The sequence below is a fragment of the Danio rerio genome, chromosome 2 (genome assembly GCF_049306965.1).
Source record: "Danio rerio strain Tuebingen ecotype United States chromosome 2, GRCz12tu, whole genome shotgun sequence".
Lineage (NCBI taxonomy): Eukaryota > Metazoa > Chordata > Actinopteri > Cypriniformes > Danionidae > Danio > Danio rerio.
In genome coordinates, this window is record NC_133177.1 from 48,561,151 (window position 1) to 48,581,729 (window position 20,579).

At 36.3% G+C, this 20,579-nt stretch overlaps 1 protein-coding gene across 8 annotated transcripts in view; it reads left to right on the forward strand.

Annotated features, from left to right (window-relative positions):
- Positions 1-17,251, forward strand: part of camsap2b (calmodulin regulated spectrin-associated protein family, member 2b) — an 84,320-nt gene extending 67,069 nt beyond the window's left edge. For 6 of the 8 annotated variants that reach the window (XM_073929893.1, XM_073929897.1, XM_073929901.1 and 3 more), the window contains exons 14-18: positions 739-959; positions 4,243-4,339; positions 8,667-8,776; positions 8,942-9,060; positions 12,800-17,251. In XM_073929893.1, coding sequence (XP_073785994.1) covers positions 739-959; positions 4,243-4,339; positions 8,667-8,776; positions 8,942-9,060; positions 12,800-13,096 — 844 coding nt within the window. In that variant the 3' untranslated portion in view covers positions 13,097-17,251. Of the gene's footprint in view, positions 1-738; positions 960-4,242; positions 4,340-4,496; positions 4,563-8,666; positions 8,777-8,941; positions 9,061-12,799 lie in introns of all 8 variants that reach the window. The other 2 variants (XM_073929865.1, XM_073929876.1) reach the window with 1 other exon arrangement.
- The last annotated feature ends 3,328 nt before the right edge of the window (positions 17,252-20,579 follow it).

A 20,579-nucleotide genomic window follows, 5' to 3' on the forward strand; every position in this document is an offset into this window, starting at 1 on the left:
ACCTTCTTGCTGTGAGGCGACAGCACTGCGCCACTGCCTCGCCCCTGAACATGAGTTTAACCACTTAAGAACAGTTAGCGGGGGAGAACCAGCTCATTTGCATTAAAATTACTGACAACAGTAACAGCTACACTGCCATAACAGCTCAAATTTCCCTGATTCAGAAAGGCATAATAAATAATCTGATGGGTGTTTTGAGCTAACACATTTTGGAGACACTAAAGACTTATCCTCAATCTTCAAAAAGGGATAAAATAGGTGCCCTTTAAAGACTATACGTGTTGAAAATGCAAAATGGAGGTATGTATTGTAATTTGTAATTTAAATGTAATTTAAAGTTTAATTAGTTTAAAAAAAAACATTTTTAACAGTCATCAGCCATCTTTTCATCTAAAAATTTTAATTAAGCTGGAATATTACAAAAAACATTTGCAAATAAAGTACCATTTCTGTCCAATGAGTCAAAGAAAACAAAATTTTCCCATCCTGATAAACTGGTGCCAAATATCAGAATACAAAAAATGTAATTGTAATTATTGGAGTTAATGAAATATTAGTATTATTTTTTTTGAACATTTGTTATTGATGACAGACAGACCACAGGTCATTTTAAAAGCTAAACCTGTTCATCCACACTTCTTGTTAGTAGAACTTGCACTGCCCAACATTAACCCATGTTACTGTGTCATTAAACTTACACAATTAAACCTGTGCATATTTGCTGGATCCTTGATTCAGAATGAAAGTGGAAGAGGAACGTCAGAAGAAGGAGGACGAGAAGGCGAGACGGGAGTACATAAAACATGAGCATATGAGGAGGAAGCAGCTAAAACTGATGGAGGACATGGACAGTGTCATTAAGCCCAGTCCTTCTGGAGCCAAGCAGAAGAAGCCACGGCCCAAATCTATGCATAGAGACATCATGGAGTCTCCAAAACCTCCAGCACGGACAGCCACAGGTACAACACCAATACAAGCTTTCAGATGAGATGTTAAACCGAGGCCTTAAATCTCTGTGATTATTAAAAATCTCATGGCATTACTGATAAAGGAGTAGAGGTGGAACCCCGGTGTCCTATGCAAAATCTCTCCCTTAGCCCTCACCCATCATGGCCTCCCAATCATACCCATCCACCGAATTGGCTCTATCACCATCTCTCCACTCCATCTATTGCTGGTGTGTGGTGAGCGCACTGGTGTCGTTGTCCTGTGGCTACCGTCACATCATCCAAGTGGATGCTGCACACTAGTGGTGGTGTGGAGAGACCCCCCTCATGATTGTGAAGCACTTTAGTTGTATGGCCTTACACAATAAATGTGCTTTATAAATACACAGTACAGTACATTATAAGCTGCTAGTGTGCATGACAGTACCCAGATAGCAAAATACACTCGGGCCAGATTCTCGCCTGCCGGAGACTTACCCCTCGGCCCGACTCCGGTTGCCGCACTCAGGCCAGAGCCAGAATCGGCCCGAGAGTAATGTGTGCTGTGGCCCGGAGCAGTCTTTATATACCTTGATATAAAACCTTTTGGAAACACATTGGTACTTGATACATGGTATTTGAACTGCCCATGATTTAATACACTCGCTTTGCTTGCCATAATGGGAGTCACCACACCAGGGCGCTCTTGACTAATAGGATTTAAGTGAGACAAAGCAGAGTAAGAGCAATTCACATTTGTTCACAAGCTAACAGGTACAGCTCGGAAGAATGCCTTGAGCTTTTAGTGTCCTTTCGGCAAGCAGAGCGAGTTTTACTGTAGCAGCCATTCAGCTTTCAATAAATAGGCAGAGAGTTTTTGACGGGTGCATTTAAAATGGTTTACTTGGATGCAATAAAGTTCATCGCATAAATCGTCATTTTCTCAGTTCTTTGTTGTATACATCGAAGCATCAAAAGACCAAAGGCACCAAAAGCACCGTAAAACTAGAGAAAACAAACAAACAACATAAAAAAATAAACAACAAACATTTACAAAACATCTAACATTTTCCAAATAAATCAAACAATAAACAAAACATACCTCGCTCTGCTTGCCGAAAGGACACTAAAAGCTCAAGGCATTCTTCCGAGCTGTACCTGTTAGCTCGTGAACAAACGTGAATTGCTCTTACTCTGCTTTGTCTCACTTAAATCCTATTAGTCTAGAGCGCCCTCCTGTGGTGACTCCAATTATGGCAAGCAAGGCGAGTGCATTAAATCATGGGCAGTTACAGTATTACAACCATTTGAATTTATATAACAGCAAACGCAGGCTATAATGTAAACACAAAGTGTAGGCGCTGCGTTTAACCTTTGACTAAAATGCACACAGCATACATATCCTATAACGAAAATAATCAAACAAAGGACAAAATAAATAAATGAATGATAAACGTTTATTGATTGCAAGAAAACAATAGTACTAAAATTTAATAAATAATTTTGTAATGCACAAGAACATCAATATAAAAACAACAATTAAACTACACAAGAAAGACACACAGGAAGATTTAAAGAAAAAATCTGAATTTGCACACATACAAAGAAGTTTTTAAAACAACCCCGTTTTCCCAATAGACTTGAATTAAAATATTGTTCAAGACACATCTTAAAACAGCTAAATTTTATAGAAACCTGAATATAGAAAGCAATTTAAGATATAGCAAGAAACATCTTACAAATACCAATGACAATCCGTAAAATGTACAAGTTAAAATTGTAAAAAGAACTGCCAAATTCTGAAGAAACATCTTGAAACATCTTTTAATAAAACATTAAAATACTAATAATAATATCCAAAAAAATATATAAATATAAAATTGCAGAATTATAAAGACAAACTTATTTTTAAATAAACTTGATCAGAATAAATTCCACATCACAAACGCATACGTGCAAGCGAGCTGCAGGCCGCACTCGGAGCCGGAGGTGCCGAAGGGCAGACGAGCTCGGGCCAATTACTACCTGCTATCTGGGTATTGTCGATGACATTTTAAACCTGCTAAAGACAATATAGAATTTGGGTAGTTTTAAACAAATTTTACCAACAGCTGAAGTCAAAATTATGAGCCCCCCTAAATTATTAGCCCCCCTGTTTATTTTTTCCCCAATTTCTGTTAAACGGAGAGATTCAAAACTCATCTATAATAACTGATTTATTTTATCTTTGCCATGATGACAGTAGATAATATTTGACTAGATATTTTTAAGACACTTCTATACAGCTTAAAGTGACATTTAAAGGCTTAACTAGGTTAATTAGGTTAGGCAAGTTAGAGTAATTAAGCAAGCTATTGTATAACGATGGTTTGTTCTGTAGACAATCGAAAATAAAATTAGCTTAAAGGGGCTAATGATATTGTCCTTAAAATGGTTTTTAAAAAAATAAAAACTGATTTTATTCTAGCCTAAATATAACAGAAGAAAAAACATTATCAGACATAATTTGAAAATGCCTATACTTTGTTAAACATCGTTTGGGAAATATTTAAAAAATGAAAAAAACAAAGGGGGGCTAATAATTCTGACTTCAACTGTATTTTAATATTTTAAATCATAATTATTTGATGTAATAGTGTAATGTTCTATAACTTTAAATACTATTATACAATTTTAATGCATTAAAACATGTAAATTGCATTTTAGACATGGGCTCAAAGAATCATTGTTTACTGAAACAGTATGTCTAGTATATACAGTTGAGATCAGAATTATTAGCCCCCCTTTATTTATTTTTTTTTCTTTTGTAAACATTTCCCAACGTGTTGAAAAAATCTCTGCTAAACCGAAATCGGGGAAAAAATAAACGGGTGCTAATATTTCAGGGGGGCTAATAATTCTGACTTCAACTGTAAATATATATATATATATATATATATATATATATATATATATATATATATATATATATATATATATATATATATATATATATATATAGATACAGTATATATATATATACACACACACACACACACAAGTATATATAGACAATTTTTACAATTATTTTTTACACTGTATATTTGAAAAATAATTGCAAATTTAATTTAACAAATATTGCACATTTTGTGTATGAAGCATTTGCAAAGTTTTGTTCTGTTTATAAGAACTATTAATTTTAACCTGTGGGTACATCTTTTTTTTTAACTCTATTAAAACTTTACACTTAAAAAAGTATGAATATTTGCCACATCAGGCTAAAAACAGGAAAAATGTGTATATGATTATGCGTAAAACTGTGTCTTTATGTGTACAGGGTCACGTCCTCGTGGATATTCTGTGTCCAGCATATCACTCGCCTCCCTGAACTTAGCAGACAATGAGAGCATCCAATCAGATAAGAGAACATCCAGGTAAGACTATGGCTAATTCACAGTAAGATATCATTCAAGTACAATGACAGTTTCTACTGAGTCCTATTGAGATGTTATATTAATCAGTACTAGGTCCTAAGTTCCTAACACTGTGTGTGTGTGTGGTGTGTGTGTTTTCTCTGTGCTGGTTGCTCAGAGGCAGCAGACTGTCTCCTGGTAGTCTGTGTTTCTTTCTGAGCTCTCCTAAAGGGAGAAAGGGAAGGTCAGTTTGCGGACGGCATCACATTCATATCATCAGCTCACAAGGGCTGATCACTGTCATTTCAGCTTCAGTGATGGACAAACTCATTCGCTTTTTACAGATCACTTCACTCGTTGATCAGCTGTTGTATAATCATTACTTCGGAATCATTTATGTGATAAAACTATCAATGGGACATCGTACAGCTTTGCAGTTCTTGCTTACGTTATTTTTTTTATTTATTTTGCTGTTTGTTGTTGGCTTTCTTATTATTTTTTTGCAAAAAACAGCTCATCTTTTAGCAGTTGTTTGAGACTCAATTTAGCATTGTGTCTTAAAGGTATAGTTCACCTAAAAATTTAAGATATAGGGCTCTATCATACACCCGGCGTAATAAGGCACAAGACATGTTTGGGTCGATTTATCGCTATTTTCAGACCTGCGCAACCATAATTATTTACGTTTTGCACCACATTGTTTAAATAGCAAATCCATTTGCGCTACTTTGTGGACTCATGGGTGTGCTGTCTAGAAAAGAGGTGTGTTAAGGTGCATTGTTGGCGCATTACTATTTTGAGTAACTAAAATAGACTGCAATAGACCAGCTAAAAGCAGGTCTAAAGTCCAACGCAGAGCGCGTAAGTTCTGAACCTTAAGTGCTCACACAATGCTTAAGACACACAGGATGTACAGCAATACACAAATATCTTTACAAATGAAAAAGAATTGAAGGATTAAAATATTACATAAATGGTTATTTTATACATAAATAAAAAAACACTGCCTCTGTGCCTTCTTCATGTCGAGCAGCATTTGTCAGTTATTCTTGACAGTTTGCTTTTGTATAATGTTATTATTATCAGTAGTATTACTTATTATGTTCATATTTATATTTGATTTATTAAAAACAAGCTTACATTTGTCCACCTGTGGGAGTTTGGATCATATTGGGCAAAAAAATAGGGCTTGTGTTTGGATATAACTCAGTTTTTGACCACACTTTATTAGTTTGCTGGAAATTAGAACTGAATTGAGCCTAACAAACTAAATTTATTATGTAGGCTAATGGATGTCTTCAGTGGAGTGCATACAACACTGTTTCCTTATCCACGAAAGAGAGAAAGAGAAAGTAAAGAGGCTGATTATAGGAGGCTCATTCTTTATCCTTGCGCTGCAGATGCTCTGTTTAACTGTTTTCTCACTAGTGAAGTGTTCAGTTTTTCCACTTACAAAGTCCGTCATGTAAATAGCAAATGTGCCATGGAGCAGCGCAACTGACTCTTAAAGGGAATGAGAGATGAGACTCTGATTGGTTTATTCTCAAAACACAGCCATAACTCATTAAGAGAATAAGCTCAACCCTGTTAGACCATTCACATTGTACAAAGCGCACTCATGTAAGCCTCTTTTTTGTTGGCTTCATTTTTCTTCTCCTAGAATAAACGAATTGAATGTAAATTTTGTATCCTGGTATATTTTACATCCATCTACTCAGTATTAATTTAATATTATAAGTGTTACGTTTATTTGCCCTAAACAACTTAATTAAAATGTAACAAGGGCACAAACTGTATTTTTCCATCATTAAAATAGCAAAAGTGGATTTGGACATGCCTTTAATGCTTTTGGACTATGCGCTTTAAACTTTGCGCCTAGATCATTAGAATAGAGCCTATCATTTTGCCTTCCACTGTATACATGGGTGTGTGTGTGTGTGTGTATATTATATATTTCTTTTCGGCTTATATATACAGTCGAAATCAGAATTATTAGCCCCCTGAAATATCAACCCCCCTGTTTATTTTTCCCCCAAATATTGTTTAAGGGAGAGAATATTTTTTCATTTCTAAACATATTAATTTTAGGAATTCATTTCTAATAACTGATTTTTTTACTATATTAATATTAGACTAGATATTTTTCAAGACACTTCTATACAGCTTAAAGTGACATTTAAAGGCTTAACTAGGTTCATGAGGTTAACTAGGCAGGTTAGGGTAATTAGCCAAGTTATTTTATAATGATGGTTTGTTTTGTAGACTATTAAAAAATATAGATTAAAGAGGCTAATAATATTGTCCTTAAAATGTTTTTTAAAAAAGTAAAAACTGCTATTCTAGCCAAAATAAAACAAATAAGACTTTCTCTAAATAGAAAAAATATTATCAGACATACTGTGAAAACTTCCTTGCTCTGTTAAACATCATTTGAGAAATATTTTGAAAAGAAGAAAAAAATTCATAGGGGGATTAGTAATTCTAACTTCAACTGTGTGTGTGTGTGTGTGTGTGTGTGTGTGTGTGTGTGTGTGTGTGTGTGTGTGTGTGTGTGTGTGTGTGTACGTGTTTTTGTGACATATCAGGACACAAATCTGTATAATGACATGGGTATGACACAGGTATTACAAAAAGGAGGTGAAATATGAGGACATTGGTGACGTCCTCATTTCTCAAAATGCTTATAAATCCTACAGAATGAGTTTAATTAGAGAGTAAAGCTGCACACAGTCTCCTGTGATGGTTGGGTTTAGGGGTGGGGTGGGGTGAGGGCAATATAATATACGGTTTGGACAGTATAAAATGAATGGAAACTTATGTAATGTCCCCACTTTTCACAAAAACAAACGTGTGTGTGTGTGTGTGTGTGTGTGTGTGTGTGTGTGTGTGTGTGTGTGTGTGTGTGTGTGTGTGTGTGTGTGTGTGTGTGTGTGTGCGTGTGTGTGCGTGTGTGTGTGTGTGTATATATATATATATATATATATATATATATATATATATATATATATATATATATATATACAGTTGAAGTCAGAATTATTAGCCCCCTTTAAATTTTTCTCTTCTTTTTTTTTAGATTTCACAAATAATGCTTAACAAAGCAAGGACATTTTCACAGTACTGTATGTCTGATAATATTCTTTCTTCTAGAGAAAGTCTTATTTGTTTTGGCTAGAATAAAAGCAGTTTTTAATTTTTTAAAAGTCATTTTAAGGACAATATCATTAGCCCCTTTAAGCTATTTTTTTTCTCTAAATTCTACAGAACAAACCATTGTTATACTTTTTCTTGCCTAATTACCCTAACCTGCCTAGTCAACCTAATAAACCTAGTTAAGCCTTTAAATGTCACTTTAAGCTTTATAGAAGTGTTTTTAAAAATATCTAGTAAAATATTATGTACTGTCATCATGGCAAAGATAAAATAAATCAGTCATTAGAGATGAGTTATTAAAACTATTGTATTTAGAAATGTGTTGAAAAAAAATCTGCTCTCCGTTATTATTTAAATGCAGACTACATTGAACTTAGATACTGCTTTGCACTCTTTTGAATACAACTCAAAACCATGTCCTAGCTACATGCAACGTGGTGCCACAACACGCAACCTGATTACCTCGGGTTTAGATTATGTGCATCATTCAGTGTTAAATGCTAACGATGTGAGTTAAATACCATTTTACATTATATTTATTGCCATACTACTGAAAGCAGCAGCAGATCTTGAAAATAAAATAACCAGCAAATGGTTTGACAATGAAAGTCAGAAGTATGACTCAATGCAAACCAACAATATCAATCACTTAACCTATGCACTTTTAATAAAGTTAAAATAGGTTAAATATGTATTAATTAGATTATAACCCTTACCATATCATTGGAGTGCATTGGCTGATATTTAATGAATGGCTGGTATATAAATGCTTCTATCGCATAGCATTTGGCTTAGACAGTCTTATCTTTTCACAATTTTTTGAAAAGCAAAAAAAATAAGAGGACTAAAACTTTCAATTTTAAATGTAAAACTATTCAATTCTATTCATTAAATAATTTGAGAACAAATGGGGCCCCCTGGTGGTTTGGAGACCTTAAGAATATTGTGTGCATTGTAAATAGGGAGGCATAATTAAACAATTCAATAAGTACACTATTTCTGCTCCATTCATCCTTTGCTTCTGTGATTTTTGCATCACAGCTTTCTGGCATCACATGTGGATTTATGCTTACTATTTTCTATTAATTTTGCAGCTTTATGGTTACATTTTCCAGCAGCAATAAAAGCTCAAGAGTTAAATGAGTATTTCAGATCTGTTTATTGTGAATGTGTGTGTGTGTGTGTTCATTGTCAGGCCGGAGTCTGCAGAGGGCTTTCTGTCACCCTGTCCTTCTGTTAGTGGAAACGGGGAAAACTGGGAGCTGGAATCAACATCATCTGCAGCATCTAACACAGAATACACAGGTAAGATGACAGTCCTGCAGTATTATATGAACCTATTATATTCCATCTGAAAAAAGTTCAACTTTTAATTTGCACGCTACTAAATGTCCAAACCTTGACCCTCCTTATTAGTCTGCTCACAAAGGTTTGATGGTTTCTCTAATTCTCATGTCTTTTCTTCTGCAGGGCCAAAGTTGTACAAGGAGCCCAGTGCGAAATCAAATAAATACATTATCCAGAACGCACTGGCGCACTGCTGCCTTGCGGGCCGCGTCAACGAGGGACAGAAGAACAAGATCCTGGAGGTCACTTTAGATCTATTATGACTTAAACTTATTATTATTTTTAATGTTATTAGTATTATATTGTAAATATAAAAACGTAAATTAAGTTACTATTTATGGTGTTTTGCCCTATAAATGGTAAAATAATTCTTATTTAAATTATTCTTTATTTTCTTATGGTAGATGTATGGATCAACATTTAAAATAGGAATAAATAGGATCAAAATTGAATAAATAGATATTTATTGTATGTAGTTTTAATATTTTTTACTCAATAAATAATTTTTTTAAATATTACATTTTTTATTAGTATAAATTAAATAATATTTTAAATTTATATTTGAATTTAACTAAAATGAATTGAGTTTAAAAGGAGTTTCCTGTTATGGAGACTGAACTTAAACTGAGTGTAAAAGACTCTTTCTTTAGGTTCTGTGCTTGTGATCAATTCGAGAGCTCAATTTTCTTAACAGGGGGTCGCGGCCTACCAGGGGGCCTCAGCAAGCTTTGTGGGGGGTCGCGTCATATTTTAAAAAAAAGCAGTGGACAATTAGGAGAATTATCATGTTGTCTTAGTTCTTTTTATCCCCTAGCTCAGTGGTCCTCAACCACCACTCTTTGGATCAATTGGTACCAGGCAGCACAAGAAATCATTAATTATTTCCGTTTTAATTAATATCTGAGTCTGACATATCCTTTATTTTGAAAAGTCTTTTATTTTGAAAAATGACCATATTCTCTCGCTTAAAGTTTTTTTGCTAAAGGAAAAAGGCCCAGTGAAGAACCCGCGAACTGAATAGATCCGCAACCCACTTGTCAGCAAATCAGGTGAATCCACCATGGCTGTGCAAGAAGATCAACTGATGGAGATTGCAAATGATGGCGACCTTTTCGGGGCCATTCGCATAACGCGCATTTCTCGAGTTTACACAAGGTTGTTGTTTCCAATGGAGGTGCGCAGCTTGCATACAATGATTGGCCAATGAAGCCCGGGCCACGAGCGCACTGCAAATCACGTAACGAGAATTGAACGTTCAGCTTGTATGGAATATTCATATTTCCGTAAGACTAATTTTCTCAGACAGACTTAGAACACACAAGCACTGCAGTCCTTTGTACTTTTCTCCATAAATAAAACTTGTATCAGAGAGTGACAGCAATGATTTTGACAGTTTATCATCCTCTGAGAAAACAGTTGATGGTCGCATAGCAACCTACAAAATGCCCACGAAACTTACGAAAGTGTTGACTGGTGCGTGGTAATAAAAAGATTGAGGACCGATGCCCTAGCTGACCAAAAATGGACATATTTGTAATTCGTTCTACACAAAAAAAGACAGAGTCTCACTGATTCCCCTCGCAGCAATCCTCACACTAATTAATAGAGCATAACAAATAACATGCAAGTAGTAAATTGTGATAGCCTATATTATTTTTTCCCTTATACACCAGGGTGAATACTGATATTTTTGTTATTGAATTTCAAATAGGGTCAATTTAAAGTTTAAAGGCTTACGTTTTTCAGTTACAAATGGCCTACGGATTGATGTTTTGCTTTTATATTTTACATTAGGCTATTATTCATTCTTTCATTCATTCATTTTCTTTTCGGCTTAGTTCCTTTATTAATCCGGGGTCGCCACAGCGGAATGAACCGCCAACTTATCCAGCACATGTTTTATGCAGCGGTTTCCCTTCCAGCTGCAACCCATCACTGGGAAACATTAGGCTATTATTTGTGCATAAACATATCTAGATGTAGTAATAAGCATACTGTTTGTTTGAGAACAACATTTTTTGTCATCATTACTACAAAATTATATGAGTAACGATAATATCGTTAAATGTGGAGGGGGCCTTACAATATTTTCCGGTGAAAAAGCGGGTCTCAGGCATAAAAAGGTTGGGAACCACTGATCTATGGTACCATAGACATCTTTCTATTATAATGTCTATGTACGATACAAATGTCTGCAGCTCCCAAGTACACCACATGAGAGCATCCTTATAACATTAAATAAATTGCAGCTGCTGAATTCAGGATTAGCACTGTTGCCTCACAGCAAAAAGATCACTGATTTGAGTCTCACCCGGGCCATTTGGCATTTCTGTGTGGAGTTTGAATGTTCTCCTCGTGTTGGCATGAGTATCCTCCGGGTGCTTCAGTTTCCCCTACAATCCAAAGACGTGCTATAGGTGAATTGGATGAAAATGAATGAATAAATGAATTCAGGAGAATTCACATCAGCAAAATGTAAATCCTATAAATGTTACACATATAAAAGATAAATAATATATAGGATATAGACTTTATGTTGTGATTCCTCTAAAAGCCTAAAATTAACATTTCTATATTATTTCTTTGTTATACTGGTTAATGCGATTCATCTGTGGTTGTCTTTACCACTCATATTAAGGTATATCTGACATGCAATTGCGAGATATAAAGTCAGAATTATGACTATATCTAAGAATTCTGACTTAAAGTCACAATAATCTCCTTTGTTGTTATCTACAGTGATTTTTTTTACTTTAATTGTTTATTCTATGAAGATATTACATAAACAATTATTGCTTTAGAGACAAAGGGCCCAATCATACATCTGATGCAATAAGCCGTAAGATGTATTTGCCATGATTTGTTGCTATTTTCAGACCAGTGCAACAGTAATTTTTACATTTTGCACCACGTTGTTTAAATAGCAAATCTATTTGTGCCATTTTTTGGACTCATGGGTGTGCCAGTCTAAAAATGAGGTGTGTTAAAGCGCATTGTTAATGAGTTACTATTTTGAGGAACTGAAATAGACTGCGCCATTGACCAACTGAGAGCTGGTCTAAATTCTAAATTTTGTAGGCTTACGGATGTCTTCAGTGAAGTGAGCTTACACTATTTTCTTATCCACAACAGTAAAGGAGTAAAGTAAAGAGTAAAAGTAAAGAGAAAGTAAAGAGGCCGAATGGAGGAGACGCATTCTCTATCCTTGCTGCAGATGCTCTGTTTAACTGTTTTCTCGCTAATGAAGCGGTCAGTTTTTTCACTTACAAAGTCTGCCATGTAAATAGCAAACATGCCTTTGCACAATGCATCTGACTCCTAAAGTGAATGTGAGATGAGATTCTGAATGGGTTATGCTCAAAACAAGGCAAGGCAAGGCAAGTTTATTTATATAGCACATTTCATACACAATGGCAATTCAAAGTGCTTTACATAAACCAGAATAAAAGAAACAAGTAAAATAAAAATATAAACAAATAATAAAAATGCGTCAAAACAAAACATAAAAACAGGTAAAATGTGATATAAAAGAATGAAGAAGAAGAAGAGAAAAACATGATAGTGTAATCTGTCGGGCGCAGCACAGTGCTCATTCAGTAAAGGCACAGCTAAACAGATGTGTTTTCATTCTTGATTTGAATGTGCCTAATGTTGGAGCACATCTGATCATTTCTGGAAGCTGATTCCAGCAGCGAGGGGCATAGTGGCTAAAAGCAGATTTAGTAGCCAAAACACACTCATAATTCATTAAGAGAATAAGCACAACCTTGTTAGACCATGCGCCGGGGCACAGAGCGTATTTTTCCATCCTTAAAATAGCAAAAGTGGATTCGGACATGCTCTTAATGCTTTTACGTCATGAGCTTTAGACTTTGTGCCTAGATCATTAAAATAAAGCCCCTAGACTGTTATTAAAACCCAGAAGAGTAATAACAAATGATTTCAAATTTCTAAGGATGTTTGTTATCATTTCCCACCCAGGAAATGGAGAAAACCGAAGCCAACAACTTCCTGATTTTGTTTCGAGACACTGGCTGCCAGTTTCGCTCTCTGTACACCTACTATCCTGAAGCGGAGGAGATGAACAAGCTGGCTGGCATCGGGCCCAAGACCATCACACCCAAAATGATCGAAAACCTCTACAAATACAGCTCGGATAAGAAGCAGTTCAGCAAAATCCCCGCCAAGACCATGTCGGCGAGTGTGGACGCCATCACCATCTATAGCCACCTCTGGCAGAACAAGAAACAAAACACAGCCAAAAAACTCCTCAAATAACACTTCTCTTATAACGCACATCCTGAATGTAAAGAGAGAAAATAGACTTCTGCAGGCTTTCCTAGATGTTCATTTGTGTTCTTCAACACACACTTGTCCCTTGTGTGTGTGTGTGTGTGCGTGTGTGCGTGCGTACGTACGTGCGTGCGTGTGTGTGTGTGTATGCAGCACTGACGGATGTGCTTTTTTTACGTGGTTTTAATTTTATGTGTTCAATTTTGTGGCCTTATGCTTGTCTTGTTGTGTCTTTTATGCAATGCTTACATTTACTGAGTTCATGAGCAAGCCATTGCATTGTTTGACGATCAATCTGCTTCATATTTGTTCTCAGAAATGCAGGAGTAAAGGAATATTTAGGGACTCGCTACACTTGAAGAAGGTCTTGAAGATGAGGATGCATTTAATGTACTGGAAACATCACAAATGAACTCTCGCTTTGTTTAATCTCTGCATTTTTTTATATTTTGGGGTAGGATTTGTAAATCTGGTTGCACATCTGTAGGCCTGTCATGATCAACAATTTCTGTTGTGCGATATATATACAGTAGTCAGCATTCCAAGTGGATCAAAAAAGTCTTTCAAAATTGTCCTAAAACAGGAATCTGTGTTGTTCAATAGAATTAGAAGGACTTTGATGAAAGGTTTTGAACCACTTCAAATGTTGACTACTATATATCACACTACAGAATATAAATACTCTATATCTCCTTGTCCACCACCATTGTGCAATATCCACCTGGATGACGCGACAGCAGCCATATTGTGCCAGACTGCACATCAAACACCAGCTGATTGGTTTAGTGGAGACAGAGTGATGAAGCCAATTATGATATGGGGATGGTTAGGAGGCCATGAGGCCAGTGGGCAAATTTGGCCTGGATGCCTTGGTTAAACCCCTACTCTTTTCGAAGGATGTCCTGGGATATTAACAACCACAGAGAGTCAGGACCTCGGTTTAACGTCTCATCGGAAAGACGGCAGTCACTGAGCAGTATAGAGTCTCCATCAATATACTGGGTCGTTAGGACCCACACAGACTACAGGTTGAGCGCCCCCTGCTGGCCTCACTAACACCACTTCCAGCTGCAACCCATGTGGTCCCCCATCCAGGTACTGATCCGGCTCAGCCCTGCTTAGCTTCGGTGGGCGACCATGTGAGAGTTGCAGAGAGCTAGCTGCCGGCGTATTGTCACAGGAAGTATTGCGATATGTGTTAAGACCAGTGGTTAAATAATGATCATACAACAGCATGATAATATACACTTTCAGGGGACAAAAGCATTTCATTCTTAAAGGGATGGTTTACCCAAAAAATACAAATTTCCTCAACATTTGCACACACTCAAGTGGTCTTAAACTTGATGAATTTTTGTCCCCTGTGACCACAAAACAAAAAATTCTAAATAATATCTGTAGGGGGGAAAAGCAGCCATCGGCATCCATGGTTTGAACAAGAAACACTACAAAATAATACCATAGATGTCAATGGCTGTTTTTATTTTCAACATTCTTTAGTATATTTTTCTTTATGTTCAACAGGAGAAAGAAACTCAAACAGAGGCCTGTATCATTAAGCCAGATAAACTGTTTAGCCAGTGGGATGATCAAATCATACTAAATTGAATGAAGTTACGAATTGCTGTGAGATTGTTGAACTAAACTGAAACTTAACTGGATATCCAGCTAATCCGGCTTGATGGTACAGGCCACAAGTTTGAAACTATTTAGTGAGTAAATAATGACAAAATTTTCATTTAATTTTTAGAGCAGGTTAGCCTTGAAGTGTAAGTTATCATGGCAACAAAGATCAATTCATGCTGAGCTACCTTTATGGTACCTAATACCCAAGATTGGTGCAAACTAAACAGCCTATTTTTTTTTTTTTAACTATTTTACGTTTTGTCAGTTTAGTGACTAATTTGTACGAGTTCAGTCGTACAAATTTTTTTTAAAAAGCATTCGTGGCACCTAACCCCGCCCCTAAACCGAACCGTCATTGGGCGATGAGCAAATTGAACTAAATTGTACGATATATACGAAGTTACAAATTTCTTTGAGATTGTGTTGAACTAAACTAAAGCTTAACTGGCTAACCAGCTAATCCGGCTTCATGGTGCAGGCCACAGGTTTGAAACAAGTGAGTGAGTAAATAATGACAGAATATTGATTTCATTTTTTAGTGCAGGTTAAACTTAAAGTGTAAGTTACCATGGCAACAAAGAGCAATTAAAGCTGAGCTCTATTGATGGTACCTAAAACCCAAGATTGGTGCAAACTAAACCAAAAACTTAACTGGCTAACTAGCTATTCTGGCTTCATGGTAGAGGCCACTGAATTGAAACAAGTTAATGAGTAAATAATGACAAGATTTTCATTTAATTTTTAGAGCAGGTTAACCTTGAAGTATACGTTACCATGGTAACAGAGCGATTAAATCTAAGCTACTTTCATGGTCCCTAAAACCCAATATTAGTGCAAACTAAACTGAAACTTAACTGGCTAACCAGCTAATCGAGCTTCATGGTAGAGGCCAAAGGAAACAAGTTAATGAGTTTTGGGTAAACTATCTCATTTAAATGGTGTAATTTGATGTTAAAAAGTAAGTAAACTGGTGATGTACAATGTAAATGCCCTTGTAAAATGGATTTAACGTTATTATTAATCAAATAACAGGTCACATAACTTCTTCCAAATCTTCAGTATTGTTCAGGAATATGTAAAAATTCTTGGTTGTTTGCATTGTTTCTAAAGGATTTTCCTAAGCTTGCATGACCACAAAGGCTGCGTAATCAGCTAACATGTTGGTGACGTTCAATTTTATGTAAACTCAATGAAAGATATACAGTAGTTTACACTTGAAGTTGATCAAAACATTTGATGAGAAACATCCTATTATAAGAACATGTGTTGTACAGATGTTCGAAAGCAAATCTGATGAAAGGTTTTACTTTGAATGTTGATTACTTGGCGGCACTGTCGCTCAGTGTTTAGCACTGTCGCCTCACAGCAAGAAGGTTGCTGGCTCAAGCCCCGGCTGGGTCAGTTGACGTTTCTGTTTGCATGTTTTCCCCGTGTTGTCATGGGTTTCCTCCAGGTGCTCCGGTTTCACCCCAAAAGGCATGTGATATAGGTGAGTTGAATAAACTAAATTGGCCGTAGTGTGTGAATGAGTGTGTATGGGTGTTTCCCAGTACTGGGTTGCAGCTGGAAGGGCATCCGCTGTGTGAACTTATGCTGGATAAGATGGCGATTCATTCCACTGTGGTGACCCTTGATAAATAAAAGGGACTAAGCCAAAGGAAGATGATTGTTGACTACTGTATATCAATGTATTGCGCGATAAATCAATACAATATATGAATTATTGTGACAGGCCTACACATCTGCTACTCCAGAGGAACGCATGTAAATTTCTCTCTTGTACGAGTCTACAAAATGGACACACGTGTGTTGTTCGGTGTCTGTCATGTAAATGAAATGGAGTCTTTAACTGAAAAAGTCGATGACTAAAATTAAACAAGCTTTAGCTTTAGAGTTAGAAAAAACATTCCTAGATTTGTTGCTATCGCTAAAGTCACGACACAGAATATCTGGGTGCCAGGTATGTTTGAAACATACACTTTAGAGAGAGTACATTTCCTCACAAAACACTGAGCTATTGAATATCATGTAATGAAGCTTTCAAAGAAATGGTGCGTATTGTTGCAAAATCATGTGATAACCTCGTTTTCTAATCATAAAGTGCATTTTAAAGAGCTGGGGTTTCGGGCAGGCTGTCGTCTGGTGAACTCGTTTTGTCTTCAGGTGCAAAGGAACGGAAATATATTTGTTATTTTTACTAAGTGAAGTAAAATCATCCTTTGAATTTATTGATGCTGTACAGATATAGTTTTACACACTAAGCATATTTTTTAAGCCATTGAATATAACTGATATTTTTCATATTAAAAAGATGATGTTTAATGAGTGCAAGTGTGGGTCGGTCCTGGATAACAGGATGTTAAGAGAGATAAAATGAGCAGTTTTCAGAGATGTTTGTTTCCACACGCTGTCTAATCTTTTTCCAGTTCATGTCCGCTGTGTTTGTTCATCATCAGCTTTGTCTGTTTGTATTTGAATGTTAACCTCGACATAAATACAGATTTACATCCAAAACATTGACTTGTTTGACCTATTTTATCTGTTGTTATGATCAAATATTGGGCGTCACGGTGGCGCAGTGGGTAGCATGATCAGTTCACAGCAAGAAGGGTGCTGGTTTGAGCCTCGGCTGGGTCAGTTGGCAATTCTGTGTGGAGTTTGCATGTTCTCAAGGGTTTCCTTCGGGTGCTCCGGTGTCCTCCACAGTCCAAAGACATGCGGTATAGGTGAATTGGGTAGACTAAAATGGCCATAGTGTATATGTGTGAATGAGTCTGTATGGATGTTTCCCCGTGATGGGTTGTAGCTGGAAGGGCTTATGCTGCGTAAAACATGCTGGATAAGTTGGCAGTTCGAATCAAATATTTTTTATCTACTTGCAATAATGTCTTGTGAAATTTGGTGTCAGTATCATAAAGAATTTAAAGCAATAGTTCACCCATTCACCCAATAAGTTTGAAACCTGTAATCACCGACTTCCCCTGTAGGAACAACAGATACTATGGAATTGGTTACAGGTTTCCAGCATTTTTCAGAATAATAATAAAACATTTTATTTAAAGGTGTCTTTTTGGCAACTCAAGGACACCGTACAATGAAACACGAGCAATAAAACAACAAGAGAAATGATATAAAATTATACACAACAACAGTGCAGATACAATTGAAGTATTAAAAGCCATCTTAAATAATTGAGCTTTGAGTCTTGTTTTGAATAATGTGAGGGAGTCAATGTTTCTGATGGCAGGTGCTAGTGAGTTCCAAAGCCGGAGAGCAGAGCAGGTAAATGCTCTGTCCATGGAGGAAGATCTCGGGGTGGATGAGGCCAGACAAATATGGAGGGGCGAGATTGTGGATGGTTTTGAATGTTAACAGCGAAATTTCAAAATCAATTGGAAAACGAACAGGTAACTAATGAAGCTGCTGCAGGACAGGGGGAATGTGGTAAGAAGGGGTTCTGGTGATGATACGGGCAGCTGAGTTCTGGACCAACTGAAGCTTATGTAGGGATTTATGAGTGAGACCAAAGAGAAGGGAGTTGCAGTAATCTAAACGAGGTGTGCAAAGGCTATGGACGAGAACAGCAGTGGTAAGAGAAGGTCAGAGACGATTAATGTTGCGTAGATGGAAGTAAGCAGACCAGGGGATGTTATTGATGTGAGAATCAAAAGATAGGGCGTTATCAAGGATGACGCCCAGACTCTTAACCTGTTTAGAGGGATAAATGGAACAGTCGTCAATTGAGAGAGAAAAGCTGTCAGTTTTGGAGTGTTGATTTGGTATCAACAAGCAAAACCTCAGTTTTTTAACTATTAATTAAGAGAGAGACAAGATTTGATTTTTGCTAAGCAGACTGTGAGGGAAGATGGTGGAAAAAAGAGGTTTTGCCAGAGGGACAGAGCTGGGTGTCATCTGCATAGCAGTAAAACTGTATGTTATATTTACAGAGAATATTACCAAGGGTAAGGAGATAGATGATAAAAAGCAGGGGCCCCAGGACTGAGCCCTGGGGAACACCTGAAGAAACTGTAAAATGCTGAGAAGTGAATGATTTGAGTTGAATGAACTAAGTGTGGCCAGAGAGATAAGATTTGAACTAGTCAAGTGGGATATTGGTGATGTCAAGAGAAGATAGTCTATTGATGAGGGTGCTGTAACATAGTGTCAAAGGCTGCACTCAGGTCAAGGAGAATGAGAATAGATATTAGTCCAGAATCAGCTGCCATAAGAAGGTCGTTGATGATTTTAATAGGGGCAGTTTCTGTGCTGTAAAGTGGGCAGAAACCAGACTGAAACTGTTCATACAGGTTGTTCTGAGATAAGTGGAGTTTGGAGTTTTTTTCAAGGATTTTTTTTTATAAATAGGTCGTGAATTATTAAAATTAGATGGGTCGGAACCAGGTTTTTTGAGTATAGAAGTAATTGCTGCAGTTTTGAAGGAAGCAGGAATAGTTCCAGTGGAAAGAGAAAGCTCGGAAAGCATTGTGAACTAAGATGCTGGTGAATATTAAATATTTTTTTATTAAAAAAGGTCATGATAAAATTAAAGAAAGCTGTTGGGTGAAGATGAGATGGTAGTGAGTCAGGGGGTTAGTAATAGACTTGTACAGTGAAAACAGATGTGGTGTTACCTTTATTGAAACATAAAATTGGAGAAATAGTTGGATTTGGTTTGAGTAATGCAGGTCTTATATTGCAGGATGTGATTTTCATGCATTTTTTGTGAACAGCAAGGCCAGTTTTTCTAACTTATTATTTTTTGTTTTGTTTTGCACAGAAAAAAAAATCTCAAACGAAGTTTGTGACAAATGAAGGGTGAGTAAATGATGACAGAATTTAAAGTTTTAAATTAAATAATCTTTAAGCACCATTCACAGATTTTTTTGTGTATTTTTGCCTCTGTCAATGCAAAGAAAACATGCAAAATACACTTTTGTTTCTTTTGTCATCATTTTTGTTATAAATTTTTCTGCAGATTTCAGTAACGCTAATCTCAAAATTCTTTTTTTTCTCCAGCACTGAGCTATAAATCTTACATCAGCAGAATGTTCACCAATTTTTTACTCTAGCAGTTTGCAGTATGTTTGAAATGTGAAGTTACATTTAAAATCCCTTCAAACCCTAAAAAAGTTTGAACCCGACTACATGCATGCATTGTTCTGATTTTTGTGTTAAATGCATGCAAATTAGCACATAAAGAAACAAGACACTTATTTTTATTTAAATATAACATTTATTTGTAAATCCAATGCAATAACTTGCACGAAAACAATAAACAGAATCTCTGTTAAAACTTACAGCTGAAACAATAGAAAAACAATGCAGAAAAAGAATAGTTTTTTAAAACTGGTGTCACCTTTGCATCTCAGGCCCCATTTAAAACGCATTAGTTTTAAAACACATACCCTACGTTTTGCTACGGTTACGCCTTTCGTCTGCACTACCCCAGAGTTTTCGATCTCTGAAAACGGAGCGTTTTGAAAATACTGAAGAGACCATTTTCATTTTAAAACACTGCTGCTTCAGGTAAGTGTGGATGGGGTCAAACGGAGACATGTGAAAACGAAGGCGTGGCTGCAGACATTTGATTGGGGCTTCTTGTTCAATATTAAGTGCACAATGTTTGTTGTCTTGCATGCTTTCTTTGCAAGTTAAGACTTCACAAGTTTGACATATACAAACTCCCAAGGACACGACGGGTAAATCTTCAAAGGCAACAGTGTACTTTATAACATCATTCTCATCACCCTGGCTACATTGTTTCACCATCTAACAATAAAATGAAAACATAATACAAGGTACTGTATATTTTCATTTTAATATTATCAACTTAACAGACACC